This window comes from Notolepis coatsorum (genome assembly GCF_963971535.1).
Source record: "Notolepis coatsorum genome assembly, chromosome: 9".
Lineage (NCBI taxonomy): Eukaryota > Metazoa > Chordata > Actinopteri > Aulopiformes > Paralepididae > Notolepis > Notolepis coatsorum.
This window is the reverse complement of record NC_140173.1, coordinates 7,828,641-7,852,286: the sequence shown is the minus strand read 5'-3', so window position 1 is coordinate 7,852,286 and position 23,646 is coordinate 7,828,641. Positions and strand designations below refer to the sequence as shown.

At 42.5% G+C, this 23,646-nt stretch overlaps 2 protein-coding genes across 3 annotated transcripts in view; both read left to right on the top strand.

Annotated features, from left to right (window-relative positions):
* Positions 1-6,755, top strand: part of mocos (molybdenum cofactor sulfurase) — a gene marked incomplete at both ends in the record, with an annotated part of 34,194 nt that extends 27,439 nt beyond the window's left edge. Inside the window, one exon of the mRNA XM_084321251.1 lies at positions 6,654-6,755. Within this exon, the coding sequence (XP_084177377.1) occupies positions 6,654-6,755 (102 nt within the window). The remainder of the gene's footprint in view (positions 1-6,653) is intronic.
* A 10,239-nt stretch (positions 6,756-16,994) lies between these two features.
* Positions 16,995-23,646, top strand: part of LOC311234515 (serine/threonine-protein kinase ICK-like) — a 33,383-nt gene continuing 26,731 nt past the window's right edge. For both annotated transcript variants that reach the window (XM_084321749.1, XM_084321748.1), the window contains exons 1-2: positions 16,995-17,133; positions 17,792-18,058. In XM_084321749.1, coding sequence (XP_084177875.1) covers positions 17,958-18,058 — 101 coding nt within the window. In that variant the 5' untranslated portion in view covers positions 16,995-17,133; positions 17,792-17,957. The remainder of the gene's footprint in view (positions 17,134-17,791; positions 18,059-23,646) is intronic.

The window sequence follows — 23,646 nt, the reverse complement described above, 5'->3', positions numbered from 1 at the left end:
ATTGTTTGGGGAAATGTTTTAATTTGTCTCTATATGTTGTTAACTTAAAAAGTTATGCTGTTTGGGCGGCCGGGTAGCGCAGCGGACTAAGCGTCTGTCTACCACCACAGAGACAGTGGGATCGAATCCAGCTGTGGTGCTTCCGGGTTGGCCGACCGTCCATACTCCATACTAACACAATTGGCAGTGTTAGCGGGTGGGAAACCCGGCGAGGGTGGGTCCTGGTCGTTGTAAACAGCGACTCCTACAGTTCGGTCGGGGCGCCTGCACAGCAAGGGAAGGATCTAGGAGAGGTAGTGTGACCTTCCACACGTTACACTCTCCCAGTGAGAGTCCGCGCTGCCAGGTGAAAAGAAGCGGTGGGCTGGGTACACATGTGTCGGAGGAAGCATGTGATAGTCTCCGCCCTCCCGGACCGACGGTAGGGGGTAGAGTGCGCAACGACCAGGAAGGGGACTGGGAATTGGCATAATGACTAACATTGGGATGGGAGAAAAATCGGAAAAAGAAGGAGGAAAACGATCATTCAAAAAATTTAAAATTTAAAAATTATTTTTCTTTTTTTTCAGGTTTTCGTTCAGGATAGGTGTAATAAAGGGTTAAAAATAAACCCCATGGGACATTATTTCAACCTGTTACCTGTTAAAATCTTAAAATAGACACTTCAAGGATTAAGAAAAAAACGGTGGCGAAAAGAAATCCAGACCATGCAGGTGGACCTATGTTTCCATCTAGACTATATGTATTCTTAAAACATGTAAAAAGGTAAGAACTAATGTAAAAGCTAGATGTGCTAGCCAGCTTCAAAACCAAGCTAAAAACCCACCTGTTCACACTTGCCTTCACGCAACACGGCCCCGCTCCCAAGTAGCCCACCCCTGACTCTTTTTAAGCCACAGATTCCGTTGTTTTGTTTTGTTTTGTTGTTTGTTTGTTTGTTTGTTTGTTAATTTTAACCACTTCATCCAATTGGACAGAACTTGCCTCCTTTTTTTATTTATTTTTATCTCTTATCTTATTTGTTTTTCTTGTTGTTACTATACACAGATCTTTTATGTATTTTATTATATATATTTTTTCAATTTTATTACTTACTTTTATTTTTTTTCCATCCTTTCCTTGTACAGTGTCCTTGAGTCTGAGAAAGGCGCTTCTCTCTTAAAATTCAATCTATTATTATTATTATTATTATTATGTGTTTAAATTTTGGGAGTTAAATTATGGAATAGCCTTAGTGATGGGTTGAAGTTGTGTACTTCTCAGGGGAGATTTAAAAAAGCCTTAACATTTTGATTACCACTGGTGAACATGGTAAAACCCTGTTAAATGCCAGCACCCACTTCAATGATAGCGTTGTGAAGGCATAATCTCTGTCTTAAATTATGTGTCTAATCTGCCCGTCGCTTATCAATGACTTGTTTGCAGTCAACATTGTCGAAACGGATTGTTTTTTAATCGGTTCGTTTTATAGCATTTTGAAAAGCCCTCGTTTTTCAGGAAAATATATAGATTATCGATAGTATATGTGTACTTATGCACGCTATAGAAGCGGGCTGAAATATCGATTCTCTCATTTCCTGATCAGTGCGCACACACAGACACACACACACACACATATGGGACACGTTGATATATCTGTGAAAAAAGCTCTGATTATCCTAAGACTGAGATGCCCAGATCAGATGTTATCCAAAAAGATTATTCCAATTCCTGATCGCCATTTCAAATATCGATCGCGTTTATTGATTCAGCGTTGGGTGTTGGAAATACATAATCCACGCATTTCTGAGGGCCGGCGATCACTTGGTCTCTTCAGTTGGCTTGACGGAAAAGTAAAATGAGGAAACTGCCCCCCCCCCCCCCCCTTCATCAGTCTAAACTAATGGGGTGCAGTTACACAGGGAGAGACGATAGGGGGCGGTATCTTCCCAATTGAGCTCAGAGAGATTCTGCAACACTAGCGTGAGGCTCGATTGATGAAATATGAATTCAAATCGCCAATAAAAAAAAATACGACAAACAAACGCTATATGTCGTTGGCGGCACTCAACTGGCGGCATGAACTAACGACTTATAGCGTCGTTGGCATCCAAAGTGTAAAATGATAAAATAATTCAGGAGTACAGTTTTGAGTAAAACATCAAACATTCGTTTTTTCTTTCAAAAAGTTATAACTTGCAGCATTTTTTTTTTTTTTTTTAAACTTTGACCAGTCAGCTGGTTCTTTTAGCGTTTATCGCTTTTTCATCGCATTCATACTTGGTCAAGTTCGACCGACAGAAGCAGGCTGAAAGGGTTCAGATGGGGGGGAAGACACTCTGGGAAAGGCACGGCTGCCGTCCGGGATTCGAACGCGCTCAGCCCCAGATCCGTGACGAGCACGGTTGTCCACGGCGCTGAAATAGCACTTGCGGTACGTGGTGAGCTACTGGAGCTCCCTGCAGCATATTTTTTTAAGTGTTTCTTTCCCAGGGTTACTGCACAAAAACAAAGTAAAACAACAAAGTGGTGATGGTCACTCCAACACCCGCAGACTTACCTAACCAGGCTTACCTAACCAGGCTTACCTAACCAGGCTTACCTAACCAGGCTCACTTAACCAGGCTCACCTAACCAGGCTCACCTAACCAGGCTCACCTAACCAGGCTCACTTAACCAGGCTTACCTAACCAGGCTTACCTAACCAGGCTTACCTAACCAGGCTTACCTAACCAGGCTTACCTAACCAGGCTCACCTAACCAGGCTCACCTAACCAGGCTTACCTAACCAGGCTTACCTAACCAGGCTTACCTAACCAGGCTTACCTAACCAGGCTCACCTAACCAGGCTCACCTAACCAGGCTCACTTAACCAGGCTCACTTAACCAGGCTCACCTAACCAGGCTTACCTAACCAGGCTCACCTAACCAGGCTCACTTAACCAGGCTTACCTAACCAGGCTCACTTAACCAGGCTCACCTAACCAGGCTTACCTAAACAGGCTCACCTAACCAGGCTTACCTAACCAGGCTCACTTAACCAGGCTCACTTAACCAGGCTCACTTAACCAGGCTCACTTAACCAGGCTTACCTAACCAGGCTTACCTAACCAGGCTCACTTAACCAGGCAAACTAAAAGAAAAAAATCGACCTCTTGTGGCACGTTAGTTAGTTAGTGTGGCACTAAACAAACAAAATAGAAAATGTGATCTGGGGGTACAAAGATTTAACTCACCTACTCAAAAATGATGACGTAACAAAGGAGGGAGACCACACACCAAAATCAGCAATTCAATTATTAATTTAAACAAAATGAGTAAACAAATTAAACCAAATGACCTTGTGAGGATCAGAAAAACCAAAGGAAAGTCTTCCGCAGGGAGAGAGTGCAGAAGCCAGGTGAGAGAGAGTGAACCAAGGCCACCCAGCCCAGGTTGACATCAATTAAGCTGAAGGGCCTTCCAAGTCCGCCCACCAATCTCCTGCAGGGAGAATAAGCGGAGCAGCATAGCAAACAGAGTGGCGAGGGCCATCACATTAAAGAACAAGCTGGCAGTGTCCTTGTTGCCTGGTAACACAAGGTGAATACCGTAGTCAATCTCCTACACAGAGAGTTGGACGATGTTCCACTTGCGTTCCACATCTCTGCCCAAAGAGGACGTAAACTAACAGGTGCTACCTTTACTCGTATTATTTTCCCCTTAAGATATTGAATAAATAGCATTATATTATTGTTCCCCCCATATTTCTTGGTCTTTTTTATAAATAAGAACCAAAAAACGAGTTGACAAATGTTAAATAATTACATTTCATAGTGTCTGTGCAGCCTTGTTTATTCACTTTCACTTATTCACTGATATCTACATCATGTTTAGCTGGTGAATAGTGGCAATGTTGGGGCATTTAATTATTATTTAGATTTTCATTAAATAAAAGGTGGTTTGGAGCATTGTGTTGTGGGTTCTACACTTGTGTTGTATTTGACATTGGTTATCACAAAACATCACACAACACAGGCAGACTGAAGTCCCGCATTATAGACTTGCACGGTACAGTGCCTCACACACAAAGTGCTGGTAGACAGTGCAAGACATACATTTAGGCAAACATTAACTCTGCAGACCTATACATTCAAATTCCAACTTTTATCAGCAAATCAAATCAAATCTATCTATCTATCAAATCCCAGACATACTCCCAGAGTATGTCTCACTAAAAACCTAGCAATAGGAAAAAAGCACCACAGGCAATGTGGAGGAGAGAAACCTTAGAAGGGCCGTTCAAGGGGGGATCCCCCTTCTTGGATGTCGGTGATAGTAGTGTTGCTATGGATAATCCCATGGGTGGAGAATAAAACAGGCGAAATAGTTGGTATGTATGAACATATACGTGTAATAAAACACAAATATGTACATGCAATAGCAACTGGGGTACATAAGATCATTTTTTTAAGATTTAAATAGAATAGAGCTAAGAACAACCACAACAAAAGAGAAAGCATAGGGAGACGAGCACTAGTGTGAAAATAGGATAAAGGCTAAATGTCAAGGCTCGGAGCTTAAAATATCAGAGTCATATTCCGTTTGCACATGAGTATGTATTCTGTTTGGATCCATTTGGAGTATGGGGATCAAATTATCTTGGCCATCACCACAGGGCATTCACCACCACCTTGGTCATCACCATGAGACATCCACTCACAGAGAGACAGGGAGATGGGGACAGGCGTTAGACAGTTTGCGTGTTTATGGTGGGCGGACATAGCAATAGATACATGTAGTAAGCATATAAGTGAATAGAATATATACATGTAGTAGTAAGCATATATGTGAATAGAATAGAAGTACTTAACCCAGCAATGAACTAGAACAGGCATGGTTTAGACCAGGGGTCAGCAACCTTTTTGACATGAAGTGCCTGTTTGAAATATAGTTGTAACTAGTGTGCCTTATCAACAATATTCCATGCATCGTATTTTTTTTCTTCTCATAATCAGGTATTTTTAATGATCATTTTTACATGATTACATCATTATTGTTATTGTTATTATTAACAATATTATTATGATGGTTGTATCAACCCTAAATCTGAGTTGGGGCGGGGGTGCAATGCAGACAAACAGTTTTGCTTTACTGAGCTCCGTTATCTGGGGGCTGTAGTTGGTCACTTTAAGCTGCACACCGGAGCATCTTTTAATCCAGCTGTTTGCTGTTCTCTGATATTTTCTGACATTTCGTTTGATGCGTCGCTCGACACTTCAAGCTGACATGGGGATATCTTTTATCCTTGATTTGATTGTCTCTTTGTTTGGTAAGCCTTCAAACAAAACATCTGAGCTACAGAGAAAAGCCTCCTTGATATACTCGCCATCAGTGAATGGCTTTCCACATTTCGCAATGCAATGAGCAATGCGATAGCTTGCTTCAGTTGCATGGTTTTTAGCAGTCGTGAACACTTTGAGGGTGCTGGCTTGCTTTCCATACCTGGCCACGTCACGTTTAATCGATTCTGCCTTATCCGCCTGATCTTTGAAATGGTGGCTTCGTCTCAAAATGGCGTTTCACACCTGACGTTCTGCAAACTACATTTTCTAAACATAAAGTACACACAGCACGGTCCTTCTGACACACAAACCCGTAGTCGTCTGTCCACGAGGGCTGGAATGCCCGAATTTCCTTTGCTTTAACTTTCTTAGCGGGGGTTGCCATCATGAAAGACGGCACATACAGAATGCAACCGCAGCACTGTGTGATTACCTGGGAACTGTGCGCGGGCACGGGAGGCCAGCTGACTGCTGACAGCTGAGCACCATGGGAACAGCTGTATAGCTGTTATAGGGGTGTGCAAAACAGTCAACTTACAAAAAAGAACCTGTGGGAGGATTTCAACAAGATAAATGCGACAACAGTGCAAAATATTTCACTATAATATTTCAAAGCAAAAAAAAAAATATATATATATATATATATATATATATATATAATTTTTTATTTTATTTTATTTTAATGCTGCCCCCTGTGCCAATGAAAATGCCCCTGCGTGCCTATGCAGGCACGCGTGCCTAGGGTTGCCTACCCCTGGTTTAGACGTTGTAGGTCGGATAGAAGACGGTATGAAGCTGATCCATGATCTCAATGGTGCACATAACCAATGTGGGGGTAGAACAGTCACTACAATCTTGGCCAACACCCCGAGACATCCACCACCTTGGCCAACACTACGAGACAACCACTCAGAGAAATAGGGAGATGGGGCTTTGACAGAGCAGGCGCCCCTGATGACGGCGGGTAATTTATTCCACAGGTAGGGAGCGCGGTAAACAAAGGCTCTGTGGCCGGCAGATTTCTTTTTAACCCTAGGAATCTATAGAAGCCCCGCATTTTGTGAGTGCGTGCAGAGCACAAGCGGGCGAGTATCGTGAGATTGAGAGCAGATAGATAGAGCGGTGCAAGCCCATATACAATTTTGTAAGTGAGGAGTAGCACTTTACAGCAGTGTTGACAGAATTTGGCAGCAGCGGTAGCAGCATTGTAGGAGTGTGGTGAAGTCTGAAGAGGCCATTAGTAAAGTAGACCAATGGGGTTTTATTAGTTCAGTATTATCATTTTATTCCACTCAACCAAGCGCTGGAGGCAGGATGTGGGTGTATGACTACTTTCGCTCATCCTTTTAGGCGACCTTTGGGGTGTACCTGAGCCATCAGCTGCTGGAGGACCCTGCTACTGCCAATAATCTCTCGGTCGGTTCAGTTATACTGACGGATATTTCTGCATGAGCTAATGTATTTACTTTTTTGTTTCATGCATTTGTAATTCAGTGTGTGAATTAGTTTAAATTCAATTACATTACTGTATATGAATGTATAAGGAACAGAGACATATTTAATTTCCATTAGCCTGATAACCAATAATCATCTATCCATCAATTGTGTATCCATAATCAAATTGATAATGTTGTATGGCATATTTTATCTACATAGATTTTTTTTTTACCAATAAATGTACATTGACCTTTGTCATTCTGCAAGACATCATTTCATTTGTTTTCCTAAAATGGTTTCTCTTGTCTTGAGTTCCAAATGCTTCTTTGAGGTAACCATTATTTAATGTGTGCTATAAACATGATCTATTATGGACAAGGTTAGGTCATGATTCAATTCAGCAGCATTAAATGGCATTAATACATAATAATATTTTAACATACATTCCTGAATGTATGTTAAATCAATAAAGGAATTCTTATCTTATCTTGTTATATAACGGATGTATAACTGAAGTTGTGTTAATCTCAACCAGCAGATGGCGATAAAGACCACTTATAGGAAACCCTAAGGAAAGTGGCTCTAACAGCAGTTACATACAGTATGTATGCTTCAATGTGTGTTGTATAGCAGTCGACAGCTCTCAATCTTTCCTTCATGTCCATGCATGGATGGTTTCCACTTAAATTACATACGGCTTAATGCAGGGTTAGGGCAGAGGTGGGGGGGAATAGTGATACTGACTTCCCAGAGCCCCAAGCTGGCTGAGGCCCCTCAGAGGGTCTGGATTTAAAGGTTGATTTATTTTTAAACATAAAAAATTGTGGGATTTCCATTGCGGCTTTTGAGGCTTATACAGATAAGAAAGTGTGCACACACATCCAAACCAAAGAGGGCAGGTGCTGAACCAGAAAGTGAGCAAACCATGAAATAAACAAGTTCACACACTGCAGGGCTCCAAGGTCCACTTATTTCTTGCATTGGTTTGGGCCCTGCAGTGTGTGAGCTGTTTGTTTATTTCAAGCTATTAAGGCTTAAAATTTGCCTAATGACAAAATGAGGCAATTTTCAAGGTGTGATAACAGCAAAATACTGCTGCCCTTATTTCCCCAATGGATGTGCCTGTAGAATCTTTAAGGCGGTTAATTTGTTAAACTGTCTGGGGGTGCATGCATATTAGATTCGATTAGATTTAATGTATTTGTCATTATAAAGCATAAGTACAGTACAATGAAAAGAGGTTTGGCATTCAACCAGAGTGCAAATGTAACAGTAAAGTGCAATATACAGTGTACATGTGATTAAACTGGATGTTAAATATATAAATTAGTACTACTGAGTAATAGTGCTAATCAGTTTTATGTACAGTTTTATAGTGTTACTATGTACAGTGATACAGGTATAAAAAATACTATGGTAGTAAGTCGTACTGGCCAGCGGTATAACTAGTAAGAGTAGGTAAGGCATGTGTATATAGATATAGTATATACAGATACATTATGTAAAAAGGATTATATGCAGGTATATACAGACAGATGTGGATAAATATATCGGTAAGTATAAATATATATATATATATATACGGTATATACAGCATTATTGTACAAACATGCTATCATACAGAGTTATATGGGTAGACTATAGTTTGAGGTAGGTAGTTGTGATTACAGTGTAAGGCAGTTGTAGACAGTGAAATAAGTAGGCAGGTATAAATTGAGTATATAGGCAATAGAGTTCAGAGTTTGTACTGTATGGGTAACAGCCTAGCTTTAGAGAGACTGGTGCAGAGAAAAGTCACAATGCTGGGGTAGGAGACAAATTCTTTATCCTTGTGTAAATCAATTTATCAGTAAAAAATGTTCAAAGGTCTTTGACTCTTACGTTTGATTCAGACATGTGATTCTCTGACTTGCAGTACTCAAACACGAGCATTATTACAACATGGGTAATAGACCTCTTCAAATTAGAATCTGTAATGCGCCAGACAGCGGCCTCTGGGCAAAAGAGCCCCTCTTGGTATTGCACTTTGTTTGCATTTTATGTTTTGATCCGATGTGTGGCTTGGAGTTGAGGGGATGGGTTGCTATTGCTGGCCACACTTCAGGCTCTGCCAAAAGAGGTATGTATGTACATACTGTATATATATATTAAGAAAAATAATATGTAGGATTCATATTTCTTTATATATCCCATTAAAACAAAAAATATTGAACGGGGACCTTTAACCCCACTACCGGGGTTAAAAGCCCCCTACCGTGGGGCAAAAGGCCCCCTTGAGAGCATATTGCTCCAGATGATGATACATTCATTTATCCAAGTTGTAAAATAATGATATTTACACCATTAAGTTCTCATCTATTTCTAGAAATGTCTCATTTAAATGTTTTTAACGTCTCATGTCTACAGGTTAGCTATAGGGCTATCCTATCCTAATGGTAGAGCTAGTAGTTAGGGTTTTGAATGTGAATGTATTTTGAAGTCTAGTCCGGTATTTTATTGGGAGCCAGTGAAGGTTGTGGAGGACAGGGGTGATGTGATCAGGGTGGAGGTGAGCATGCGGGTGTAGCCGGAACGGGTCTGCAGGACCACATCACATGACAACCTGAGCACGGGCGCTCACAGCCGCTGTCACGTCATGCTACATACTTATATAAGCGGCACGGTGGTGTAGTGGTTAACACTGTCGCCTCACAGCAAGAAGGTCCAGGGTTCGATTCCCGCTTGGGGACCAGGTTTCCATGATGCCAGTTACCCAGGTGGGGTATCTCCCAGGCCTTTCTGTGTGGAGTTTGCATGTTCTCCCCGTGCTCGCAAGGGTTTCCCCCCCGATAAGATAAAACCCAATGGAAAAACATGCACAACAACAAGATCGCTAACGCTGTGGCGTCCTTGACGAAGACGGACAGGAGCACTTGGTTTGGTCCCCTGGCGCGGCTCACGTTGACGCCTGTCTGCTCCCGGCTGCCCTTGGGGGGGAAGGACGACGGGATGGGTTAATCGCAGATACGAATTGCATGCATGCATCGCATGTGTGCCAATTGATGACCTCGGAGCAGGTCCTAAATTATTATTATATACAATTAACATACAATGACAAAGATTTTCTGAACATGGTAATGGGAGCACAAAATAATACATGCTTATAAAAAAGAACAAAGGCATGTATTCGTCACCATGTCATATTTTGACATGCCTAACGTGAGGAAAACCAAATGTGAATATGTTGCCCACTAAGAGCTAAAATGGATTTGTTTTCACTGTCAAGTGTCAACTCAATCAACCAAAACGGCCTGTTACCCCAAATGTATTATTGTATTATTTATTGTGAATAAAATTTTTTTTATAACATACCGGTATAAGCTATGACTATATTATGCTGCAATCTTGACAAAATATTAGATCAATTCAGCTTAAAATGTTTCACTTCATACTTCATAGTTTGAGATGAGAAAGATTCTTGGTTATATAGATTCGTGGCACAAGCTACAGGGAAAGCACTGAAATAAAAGTTGGTGCCATATATTGTGTCGGTAAAAAAAATAAGTCAGGGGGGCATTTACATTTAGTCATTTAGCTGACGCTTTTAGTCAGCAGGAAGGGTACAACGCTTTCAGATGAGTAACAATGTTCATCAAACAGTGTTGAGTGCATAGTAGTAGAGACATGTTTGTATATTAGGAAGAGTGCATGATAGTAGAAGGCAGTAAGAAGGTTAGTGTTTTTTTTCTTCTTCTTTTTCTCTCATTTCAGATATTGATTGAAGAAATGTGTCTTTAGTCGACGGCGAAAAATGGGTCGGATTTTGGCTGTCCTAACTGTGGTGGGAAGTTTGTCTTAACTGGTGGGAAGTTTGTCCCACCATTGTGGAGCGAGAACCGAGAATAGGTGGCTTGTCCTTGATGACCCCCCAGAGCTCGGAATACCAATAATGGTATTCTTGTTTACCAAAGAGGAGATCCGGTACAAGAATCTTGTTTGTTGGTTGACTGAAAGATTTGCCTCTAGGATGGAACCCAGGTAGGTATTTCATCTTTCCTTGTGACAATATTGTCACCCACTGTAACAGAGAAGCCGTTGGCCTTGCTGAGTTTGTTATTTGATCCAAAGAGAATGGATTCTGTTTTACCCAGGTGTAATGATAGTTTGTTATCGCGGACGACTCAGCAGGGCTGAGTCGTCCGCGAACAGGAACAAGTTCCATTCACAAGCTGATGACATGTCATTTGCAAAAATTAGGAACAGTAACGGTCCTATTATGCTTCCTTGTGGAACACCACACCTCACTGGGAGGGGGGGGGGGGGGGGGGGCAGTGTACCGTTCACCTCCACCATCTGTTCTCTCACCTCCAGGTAGGATTGCATCCAGCTCACTGATGAACTATCAAAACCAATTGCTTTTAGCTTGTCAATCAGAATGGAGTGATTGACAGTGTCAGAAGCCTTTTGGAGGTCCGGCATGACCATGCCACAGTATTTGCCTGCGTCCACCTCTTGTTTGATGTGGTCGTTCAAATAGAGAAGGCATGTGTCAGTGGAATGGGATGTTCTGAAGCCAGATTGGAATTAGTAGATTAGCTTTTTTTCCGCAAGTAACTTTTCTACCTGTTCGTAGAAAATGTTTTCCATAACTTTCGAGATGGAGGTAAGAAGAGAAACAGGGTCTAATTTGCTGCCTTTTTTGTGCAGGGGGGTCACTTTCGCAATTTTGAAGTCTTTGGGGATGTATCCCTGTTTTATGGAGAGGTTTATTATGTGGGTGATGACTGTGGTGATGGTGGCTGCTGAGTCTCTGAGGAATTTGGAGGGGATATTGTCATGGCCAGTGGCCTTGTATTGAAATTTATTTGAAGGATAAACCCCTTGAGATATGCTATCTCGTTTTCGAGGGGGTCCTTAACATAAAATACAAAACATACAATACAATACATATACACTGACAGCTCACCCCCACAGTCCACACACTGATTCCTCCCAAGAGGATCGTCAATATATATATGTTCCCATATAAGTGTACATACAAAATTACAGTTTGATCTGTAAACATGTAAACCCTAACACAGTACATCAGATGCAATTAGTAACAAGTGCAAGTAGTCTGCAGATGAGTTAACAAAGATGTCTTAAATAACCGGTAAGAAGTGAGAGATCTGAGTGAACTAGACAGTTTGTTCCAATCAGCTGGAGCTTTATATTTAAAGGCAAGTCGACCAATAACTTTGGTGGTTCGAGGTATGATAAAGAAAGGATGATCCGTGTGTCTTAAATTATAAGTTGAACTATATGGAATTAGGAACTGTTTTAGATAGGGGGGGATAATTAAAGTAAATACATTTGTAAACAAAAAGCAACCAATGAAAATGTCTTCTGAATTGAGGGGAACGCCAGTTTAACGACTCAAACATAAGACAGTGATGGGTTAGGACACCTCAATACAAATCTGCAAACACTATTATAAGTGACATTTAAAGGATGGAGGTTTGATAGTGAGGTGTTCTGATAGACTATGTCTGTGTAGTCCACTATTGGAAGTACCAGCTGTGTAATGATTCTTTTTCTAACTTGGAGAGAAAAACAGTTAATCGAACGATACAATATTCTCAGGCTACAATTTGTTTTCTTTATCACAGCATCAATATGTGACTTGAAAGTGAGTTGAGAATCAAGCCAAAGACCCAGGTACTTATATCAAGTCAAGTCAAGAGTTTTATTTGTCACAGCATACAAGCATACAGTGAAATGCGGGGGGTCTTGCCCGCAGCGATTGTGCAATAATACAATAATGCAATAATAAGAATCCAATAGGATGAGAGTAAGACATTTGTGCAATACTACAAGTAGTAAGAATAAGACATAACAGGTATATGTACATGAAGTTTACAAAAAGCATGGTAAGACATGCTAAGGTCCTGCGATAGTGCAATACACTGTTAGCTACGGATGAGGCACTGGGTCTTATGTACACTACTATACAATGCTATACTATACAATCTACAGTTATACTATGTGTCCTTATGCTAGCTTGCTATCCATCTGTTTACTATACAAGAACCACTCCCGTTCTTGTTTTTAAAGTGACCTTTCATTGTGTAAAGTGACCATGAGTGTGAGCGTGTGCAGCATGTGTGTGTGTGTGTGTGTGTGTGTGTTCATGCTAAAGTGACTGCTAGTGTGTGAGCGTATACAGTGTGTGTATATTCATTGACATTCTCAAGAGGAGCAGCATACTATAGGACTTCTTCTTATTTAATAAAAGTTTGTTAATAGCTAACCATTTCTGAACAGCATCAAAATGAGTCTGTAAAGCATACTGAATTTGTAGGATATCAGACTTGGAGGAATAAATCACTGTATCGTCAGCGTATAATTGAGTAAGACAGTCAGATGGTATCTGGGTGAGATCATTAACAAATATAGAAAACAATAATGGTCCTAAAGATGAACCTTGAGGAATACCCTTGTTGTCCATAATAAAAAAAAGTCTGACTGTTTACCCTGATATGATACACACTGGTGTCAGATGGTGGAGATATGAGTTGAACCAAAGTAAAGAATGAGAGACACCAATAGCACACAGTTTGTCAAGAAGAAGATAATGGTCAACCAAATCAAAGGCCTTTGTAAGGTCTATAAATATTGCACCAGTGACCATGTTTTTATCCATTGATGAGTGAACATCATTGGTCAATTTCAGAAGGGCTGTGGTTGTGGAGTAGTAAGGTCTGAAACCAGATTGACATGGGGATAAAATATGAGATTCATTAACATATTGGGATTCATTTTTTAATTCGTTTTTCAAAGACTTTTGCTATGCTATTAATAATTGAAATTGTTAGGTTGGAGGGCGCTCAGTATTTTGTACACCTCATCTGTTGTTACCATTGCGAGTTTGAAGTTGTCTTTGCGGACCCCTAGGTTTTTGTAGAAGGCTATGTTCTACCCAAAAATGCCCAGAGTGGGAGGGTAGTTTATTAACCATTGTTGTGGCTATGTTTGTAAAGAAAATGTTTGAGTAATTGGCCACATCCAGCTTGTCTGTGATGAGAATGTTTTCTGTCTTTATGTTGATGTTTGTAAATCTGTTTTATTTTTATTTTATTTTTTTACTGCAGCCTAGTTGAATGAATGAATGAATGAAAACTTTATTGAACAGATTGCAGAATGGGTACAAACAATACAGTACGGCTCAATACACACAATTGTTAAGGGGATGCAGACCAGAGAAAGACGTTTGTCTTGTTTACATCAGGGTCCCCCATTTTCAATTCATAGTGACATTTATAACATACACGACAACATACATGACATCATGACATTTATGGCATAGGGACATACATGACATACAGGTATATAGTACTGTTACATTTGTGACATATGTAGCAGGGTGGATTATCCCTGCTTTGTGGGAACGGTTGCTGGCAGTCACAAGGTAGCTGGACGCAGTAGAGCTCCGTCTGACTGCACCCTCGTCTTTGGGCCTGGAGCTCCCACTACTCCCGGTAGTGGGAGTGAATGGGGCCCGGGATTTACCAACCTGGTTTGGTACTCTGGTCTTCCTCGCCTCTCCGGGGCGGTCAGCAGTACTCCCCAACTCGCTCTCACTTCCCTGAATACCTCTGTTAACCCTCCCACACCTAGTGACTGATATGCCTAAATAGATTCGTTCCTCCCGCAAGCAGTACCCTCCCTCGACGACCACTAGAGACCTTAATGATTGGAAGGAGAAAGGGTTAAATAATAATAATATTACCCGCATCAAAAAGGGTTAGGGTTAGACTCAATAATGGACACGCACACACACAATTCCCGTCTTAGTTCGTTTAGTGTTACTTATACTGGGCAGTGACAAGTATTACTGGCAGTGAGTCAAATGGCATATACTATCATTATTCCTAATTACTAATAATTATAATAATAACAACACATATAACACTTATACAATAATACCTTCCTCTAAGGCTTTACATATTACGGCAGCATTAATGTACCCCAGGAAGAAACAGCTTTAACGAGACGGGAAATTAAGAGGCATGACCATACACGTTATTACACTCAAAAGAAATTAAAAGGTGGGCCCACTTTACCAAAACAAAAGTCCTATACTAATGCCGGCATGTAATGTTTATGGGGTACCCCTATGAACTGTAGTTAGCAACGTTAGCTTCACCCGTAGGCCGCATCACACTGTGTACTGTGCAATAAGATCCTGAGCATCGAAGCTCTATTGTACTCAACCAAGATGGCGGCCTCGCCGCGCCACCACTGTCCGGGTAGCAAGATGGCGTCGAACGCTCTCGTCACGGGCGCTAGCAAGCGGGGCTGGAGCAGAGGGAGCAGTAGCGGGCTGAGAGCGCGTGCTGGGTGAGGGCGACCTCTGCTGGTCGGGACGAACTCCCGTGCTGGGCTGAAGACAGCCGGTGCAGAGCAGATGTCGAACGCCGGCGAAGACTGGTTGTTGACGGCCGGCGCTGGCTTGACGCGCGACAATACTCTAGCCCTACCTTAACTGAAGCCTGCTATTCGGTTATACTGTTAACGCAACGTGGCTGGCTACACCACCGGTCTCTTCAGCGCCTCGCGCCCGGTGTATACTGGAGTCAATATAGCCGTTAGCAGCATGCTAATACACCGCACACACTGCTACTATAACACGTTATCTATGGACGCTAGTCCTTGGGTTCGGTTTCTCTTACTCACACACTATCACGGATACTTCTAGGATAACCCGTCACTAGCAAGTATGTCTCGTCACCCGTCGCTCGCTCCGGCGGGGCTCTCTGGCTTCACTTCTTCAACGGGGCTATTCCAAAGCACCTCCCGTTGTAGCTGCGACCGTTCACGGCTACATCCCAACGCCGAAGAGGCCTTCCGGTTCCCCTCACCTCCAGGTGATTCCCTCTTCCTCGTTGCTTGCTTCTCTCTCTCGTGCGCTCCGCCTGCCACCTGCCGCCCCCTGCTGGAACCGCCACCTAGCCCCACAGGAAGAGAACTGGATGGATTGAATATGATTCAGCTTACTGTTTATAATCCATATTCCAGCCGGTGAGAGAAGGAGAAACTCGCGTCATTGTTCGAGAGAAAATCAATGGAAACTAGTCAATATGTCTTTGTGCACAAAGGGGAGATAAAAGGCAAGTCAGCACTTCTGAATAATAGTAGAATATTCAGGGTGCTACACATATATGATATGCAAATATACAGTACTGTTACCCATAGATCCTGACAGAGAGTATATGATGGGGAGGAGACTGTACATTAGGAGGGGGTGGGTGGGTGGGAGAGAAATATACATACGGTGGGGAGAGAATATATACATATGGTGGGGAGGAGACTGTCTATTAGGAGGGGGTGGGTGGGAGAGAAATATACATACGGTGGGGGGAGAATATATACATACGGTGGGGAGGAGACTGTCTATTAGGAGGGGGTGGGTGGGTGGGAGAGAAATATACATACGGTGGGGGGAGAATATATACATACGGTGGGGAGGAGACTGTCTATTAGGAGGGGGTGGGGGGGTTTGGACATTTACGGGGGCCAGTTTCGAATTGCAGCCTCCCGTAGGTGCTCTTTTAGAGCGGTTTTGAATGTGGGTAGGGATTCACATTCCTATTCCCCATAGTTGGTTGTTGAGTAAGTTCACGGGATATTATAGTATACTATATATTATAAATATATACCTATAGCCATGAGACACACTATATAATTGTACAGCTATAACTAGACCTGGTTGTTCACTGGTTCACTGGTTGGTGAACTAGACACACAGGAGTTCTATGTTGACCACCCCTCCTGCCCAACTCCCCCCCACCCACCGAACCACCTCCAATGTACAGCCCAGCCCCCCCCCCCCCACCTACCTACCTAACCTCCCCCAATGTACAGTTTTTACGTCAAATGTATATACTCTTTTCTGGACTCTTTTTGTATCACAAACTACTGTATTTGCAAATCTGGTATGTCATCATAGATGTAGCAGTACTGTATATCTGTATGTCATATATGTCCTGATGAATTGCAAATGGGGGACCCTGATGTAACAAGACGAAAGTCTTTATCTGGTCTGCATCCCCTTAACAATTGTGTGTATTGAGCTGTACTGTATTATACCCATTCTGCAATCTGTTAATAAAGTTTTCAATCAATCAATCAAACCACGCCCACGAGCCCCTCTAGGTGGTAGATCTAGCAGTAACTACCAAGCTGTGATTTGTGGTGTGATGTCATTAAGCAACGCGAGATCTATGCTGTATTTATGTTCAGTGAATGCAGTTATTCTGACAACCATCAGCCATTTCGCCAGGGGATTTGCTGACTTGTTGACCAATGTTATATCTATTAAGCTAAGTCGGTGAATGGCTATGCTATGTGTGCATATCGAGTTGACGCGCGGAGGGTGAGTGTTGTTGTCTTTTGTGATCAATAAATATTAGCTATAGCTGTGTGATGTGATGATGTGTTTGTATTTTCATTCATCTTAATAATGAAACAGCGACTGTGGTGGCCGTTAACGTTAATGAGACCATTGCTGTTTTAAAAAAGAGAATCCGATGGAAAGCATAACTGCACAATGCCCATTTGACTAAATACAAAGAAAACATATTGGGTCTTTAACGCAGCAAGCTACTGTTGAACCCTTCTGCACCACAACTAACGGTGACATGGGGAAATAAACGGGACGGACCAAAATACACACATCTGCTGCTGGCGTTCATGAGCAAAACGGGAGGAACCGCTGGTTTACGACGAGAGAAGCTGCTACTTGTTGTTAGCTAACGTCGCGGTAGCCAGTTACCGTTTGTCAGATAACTGCACGTTTCAGTGGTGCTTCACCCCAGTTCAGGGGGACCCTGATGTAAACAAGACGAAAGTCTTTCTCTGGTCTGCATCCCCTTAACAATTGTATGTATTTAGCTGTACTGTACTGTACCCATTCTGCAATCTGTTAATAACGTTTTCAATCAATCAATCAATCAATCAAAGCTGACAACAACTGGATGATTTGTCTGTTTCCCCCCTCCCCTCCCCATCCCCATCCCCATCCCCCACCACAGCTTGCAGGAGGAAAGCCCATGACAACATGAGTCCTCCAGCTTTGCCCGTGGTCCACTGCTGTTGTCACAGGAACATCTGGTTACACTCAACAGCAGGAGGCCACCACCACCACATCATCTCTCTTTCCCACCCAGTTGTTATCTGCCCCCAGACAATGCTGTCGCCATGAACAGATACACTACTCTCAGGCAGCTTGGGGATGGCACCTATGGGTCAGTCATCCTTGGCCGCAGTCTGGAATCAGGGGAACTCGTTGCCATAAAGAAGTGAGTACAATGTGTACCTTCCACCGCAGTGTACACAACACATGGTTTAGTGTTCCTCCAGTACAGGACAAAGCTCTTGAACCGCACATCAATATAATTGTTTTCCTTGCAAAGCCCTGCCTTGCTTGAGTGTGATATTCACCAGGAGAGATGCAGGGCTATAATTGTAAATTTACAATGACATTTACAGCCATGTGACTGCCAGCTGGGTGAGCTGGTTAAAGGAAAATCAATTAATGAGCCAATGTTTGTGAATGGGATGTCTTTTTGGTTCAATAGAGCTGTCTCAGATAAGGTTCACTCTATGACTTCTATTTTTAATCAAAATGCTTGTGTTTTTCTGAATTTGGTATCTGCGTTGTATGGAGAGAGAAAAATCCAATGGCTGATTTCTTACTATTGGACAGCCATATAGTAAATGGAAGATTGATCCACTTATACAAGGCCATTTGCATGTTCTAGGGACATCTATGGGTCTCAGGGAATGTATTCCTAGTGTCAGAAATATTGTGTCTGTTACTAGGCTTGAGTAAATTGTAATGAACCAAAGGAGAATATCAATTATCTTCTTTTTTCATATTTGACGGTGAATAACACCATGCTAACATTGACCAGGCGTGAAAAATTGCCACTGAGCTCATTCGACACCTTCTTGAGATCAAGTGCACAAAACATCTAAGCAAATTAATAAAGGGCATATGATTTACAGGGGGTTTGTAGATTCAGTACTGAATTTTGCCATCCGGACACATGCTATTTTAAATATGAATATAATTGACCTTATTATGGCCAAGTCACACATCTATGGATTGGGCCAAATCTCCTCTTTCCAATGGCAGAGTTCAATATGGATTTAGTACCACCAGGTGCCCCTGACAGGTCAGCAAAAACCATGAATGACATCTACTGTAAGAAGTACAGTTACTTTTTTATAATGTAAATAGCTCCGCCATTTTTCATCAGATTGTGACACGTTTTATTTTTTTTAGACATTCACAGAAAGGTAAAGAAACTAACTTACTATGTTCTATTTTATGGCAATAACGTTCAGGTTTGTTCGACCCGTGAGATATGATCCCGAAAATAACGCTACAAATAAATAAAGTTCACGCTGGAAGTCAGATGATTGACAGGGGCTGGTATGAGCTGGGATGTGTAGTTTTATTTGTCTCTTCTTTCATAGGACTACACACAAGTATGGCAGCTTCCTTTATTTCCATCTAATTCATCCGGGATGCGCCAAGATATTTATGAACTCATATTTAGCTAATAACACTTTATCATTTGTAAACAAACATAGTGCTGCCGGGGCGACAGTGGCTCAGGAGGTAGAGCAGTCGTCTGGCAATCCGGAGATTCCCGGTTCGATTCCCGCTCCTCCTTGGCAGCGTGTCGGTGTGTCCTTGAGCAAGACACTTAACCCCTAATTGCTCCCGATGAGCAGGTTGGCACCTTGCATGGTTGCCTCTGCCGTCGGTGTGTGACTGAGTGAATGGGTAAAATGTAAGTAACAAATTGTAAAGAGCTTTGGATAAAAGCGCTATATAAAAAAGCAGCCATTTACCATACACTTTGACTGCTGTTTTGATAAGGTTAGGGTCTTTACTCTTGGCTACATTTGAAAAGAAAACGCTACATTAATTAATACAGACTGTATTGATCTATTTATGGTGTGAAATTATTGTCTGTCCGGTACCGGACCACTCAGGCTCAAGGGGTTAAGCCCCTTTCCTTCATACACTGGACTCCTGGCCTTAACCGCATATTAATCAGAGGGGATGTACAGTATGTCCGAACGCACATATTCAAATTATTCTGCAGAGTTTACCCTCCCAGCACCCTAGTCTTAAATCTGTGTAATTCGCAGTATTCACACAGCAAGCAGGCATATAGATTAGTATAGATTAACCCTGTTCCAATCCATACACAACGATTTTCCTGCTGATAGTTAAATGAAAACGTATGAGTTGTGGATAATATGCATCTTGTTATCTTCATTCTCTTGAATTTCATTCCCGACCAAGGACAAGACACACAAGGCATTTGTCTCATCAAGATTTGAGCGAGTTTGCGAGGTGCGCCCAATATGATCCAAAAAGTGACAGTGTGGAGGTGTGCGCCAAGAGCAAGACTGCTCAATAATGCTTTGAAACTGGAGGTTTTTGAAATATCAAGTCAAGATTATATGCTGGCCAGTTTGTTCCACTGTCTTAACACGGGAGGAGAAATATGAAACGTTCTTTGCTCGTCATCCAAAATGTTTTACATAAATGAACAGTATATGAGTACTAAACATTTGGATTGTATACAATTTATATACCGTTCACAGCGTAAAATCCTGTTTTTGCGCTGTACAGAACACCGTTGGTTGCTTAGTTCACTCTGTATGGAATGCCGTATTACATTTGCACATCTGCCACAGAGAATTGCATGCTGTGTGCTACATGTCCGAAAAGGCATCTCCAGGCAATGCCCACACCCGATTCTCAGTGCATTGTCCCGTGTGCATGTCCGAAAAGGGCTTTTTGTTTTTGTTTCTAATTTCTATATCACTTAACATCACAATTAATACTTCATAGATTTATAATAATCTACTAGCAGTAGCACCAATATCTGTGGATATAAACCCATGCCAAGATTAGACAAATATTGTTACAAGATGCTTAGATTTTAATAACATGCAATGACGGTAGTTGTCCAACACAGCGCTGCAGCTTTATCTGGCTAGTCTGCATAAGGATAGAGAAGTCACAGGGATGGAGAAAGGTACATTTATTTGTCAAGAGTTGTTACGTTTTGATTTGGAGAACCTCCTGATGGGCGTGTTTAGATAATAGAGTTATCAAATGAGGGCATACATACCAACAGCGCTGCAATGTAGCACTGAATACTAAATGCGATGTCATGTTGTATTTAGTATGTAGGAGAGGGGAAGCCGTAGAGGTGGAGGAGAATTGAGTGCAATCCAGAGGTGGTAAGTGTTATGTGATGGAGCTCATGAAGCAGAGTCGACATAATGTCCCCAGAGGAAAAGAGAAGTCGAGGTGATTTAAAAGTCAAGACAGCTGAGGCGATTTTTATATGCTGAAGTATGAAGAAAAGGTAAAAAAAGTAGGACACGAGTGGCAAGAGGACATTGAAAGGGAGATTTTGCTTAGGTTTGGACAAGTTTTAAGTTTTTGGCTGTGTTGTGTTATGTGATTGAGTATGAGCCTAAGATTGGGGCCATTTTTCTTTGTGTGTAGGGAATAGGATACAAACTCGGTTTAGGGTAAGGGGTGTGGGTGCAGTTCAAGTTTCTTTATTAGTTGTCATACAGAAGTACAGAATACTTTTATACAAAATGCTTCTTTCTGTTACGCTGCAGAAACTGTGCTAGACAAAAAAGATAAGTATAAAATAAGTATAGCAGTATAAAATAGAAGTCACGTACGTAGACACAAGTGTTCAATATGTACAATGTTCAATGCAGAGTAGAAGTAACTGAGTTAACATACAATATACTATACAATATACTAATATACTATATAGTGCAAAGCAGAAATGGGATGAGGTACAATTTACAGTAAGGTGTACTGAGGTATGTGTTGTAGTGCAAATTCTTTTCCAATAAATATAAAGTGTATTTAGGTGTTCTAAAGTGTGTAAGTGGGTGCTGCAGTGAGTTGTTTGTTTAAAGTGAGTGTGTGCGTGTGGATGTGTGTGCTGTGTGCATTTGATGGTTGTTGTATAGTGTTATTGTTCGTTGAGAAACCTGAATGGCCTGGGGATAGAAGCTTCTTCTGAGTCTTTCTGTGCTTGCCATGAGACTCCGGTATTGCTTGCCTGACCGCAGCAGTTCAAAGAGGCAGTTGTTTGGGTGGCTGGATTCTTTGATAATTCTCTTAGCCTTACCCAGGGGTGCAGTGCTGGGCTTACGCGGTCAAATGACGTTTGGGCTTCGTCACTGAGGCCGAAGTGCGCGCATCCTATTATTATGCAAAGTCTAGGTGATAAGTGCCGCGCGACGACACAAAAATGACTCGTTGCGGCACTTATCACCTAGACTTTGCATAATGATAGGATACCGACAACCAAATACAAGCCCTGTAGGTGGGGGGTTGCTTGATCTCTCGACTGGAAGGATGAGACAAGGTGCATCATCTGTTCTGTGCGCAACCGAGGGAACATGTATGCACGTGCACGGGCGTTTGGCCTTCGCCCATATTACGACTGCACCCCTGGCCTTACCCATGCACCGCTTGTTGTAAATGTTCTGGAGAGTGGGAAGCCCCCCTCCAATTGTGCGTTCGGCTGAACGGGCCACTCTCTGTAGTCTGCTACGGTCTTGTGCAGTGCTATTCCAAAACCAGGAGGTGATATTGCCAGTCAGGATGCTCTCTATTGTACATGAGTAGAAGTTCTTAAGGATCTTCTGACTGACTTGGAACTTCCTTAGGCGCCTGAGGAAGTAGAGGCGTTGCCGTGCCTTCCTCACAACACTGTCGATGTGTGTGTGGTCCATGTCAAGTCCTCGGATATGCGGACTCCGAGGTACTTAAAACTGTTCACTCTCTCAACCGGTGCCCCGTCGATGCTGAGGGGGCTGTAGTCCCTGACCCCCGACCTCCTAAAGTCCACAATCATCTCCTTTGTTTAGCTGACATTCAGGGAGAGGCTGTTCTCTTGACACCATCCCGCTAGGACCTTGACCTCTTCCAGGTAGGCCCTCTCGTCGTTTGCAGAGATCAGGCCCACCACTACTGTGTCGTCAGCAAATTTGATGATTGTGTTGTTGTTCCGCTGTGCCACACAGTCATGTGTGTACAAGGAGTAGAGGAGGGGACTCAGAACACAGCCCTGGGGGGCCCCTATGTTGAGGGTGATGGATGAGGAGGTGCAGTTGCCTGCTCTCACCACCTGGGGTCTGCCCGTCAAGGAGTCCAAGACCCACTGGCAGAGGTCATAGTTCAAGCCCAGGTCCCTGAGCTTGGCTATGAGTTTGGAGGGGACTATGGTATTGAATGCTGAGCTGTAGTTCCCCTGCCTCTTGTCCAGGTGTGATGCTGCTGTGTGCAGCACATGGGCTATGGCGTCCTCCGTGGACCTGTTGGGGCGGTATGCAATTTGCAGGGGGTCCAGGTTGATTGTGAGGGAGGAGCAGATGTAGCAGGAGGAAATTGTTAAAAGTTGTTGATGCAGCTAAGAAGTTTGTTGATATTATGGATGTGACAGCAGATGGAAGTAGATGCAGAGTCGGGGGAGGAGGAACTCCGGTCCTCCCAGGCTTTGAGGAGATGTATGAGGTGGGGATTTATGTAGTGTAGTACATTTTATTCTATGATGACACAAAATAAAATCCTTTCTAACTGGTGAGGGGCAGCAATGCACTAATGCATACTAATGGCAATGGCTAATCTGCCAGAAAGGAATTGGAAGAAGACGATGACTCCTAAAAGAAGTAGCTGTGGCTGCTTCCACTGGAGGCTAGTAGAGCAGGCTAGGAAGCAAGATTGATGGAGCTGTGCACCATTTTAAGAATTCATATATGTTCTTCCTGTGCCCAAGGGCAGTTCAGGCACTATTTGTGAACACGCACCACTCTCCTA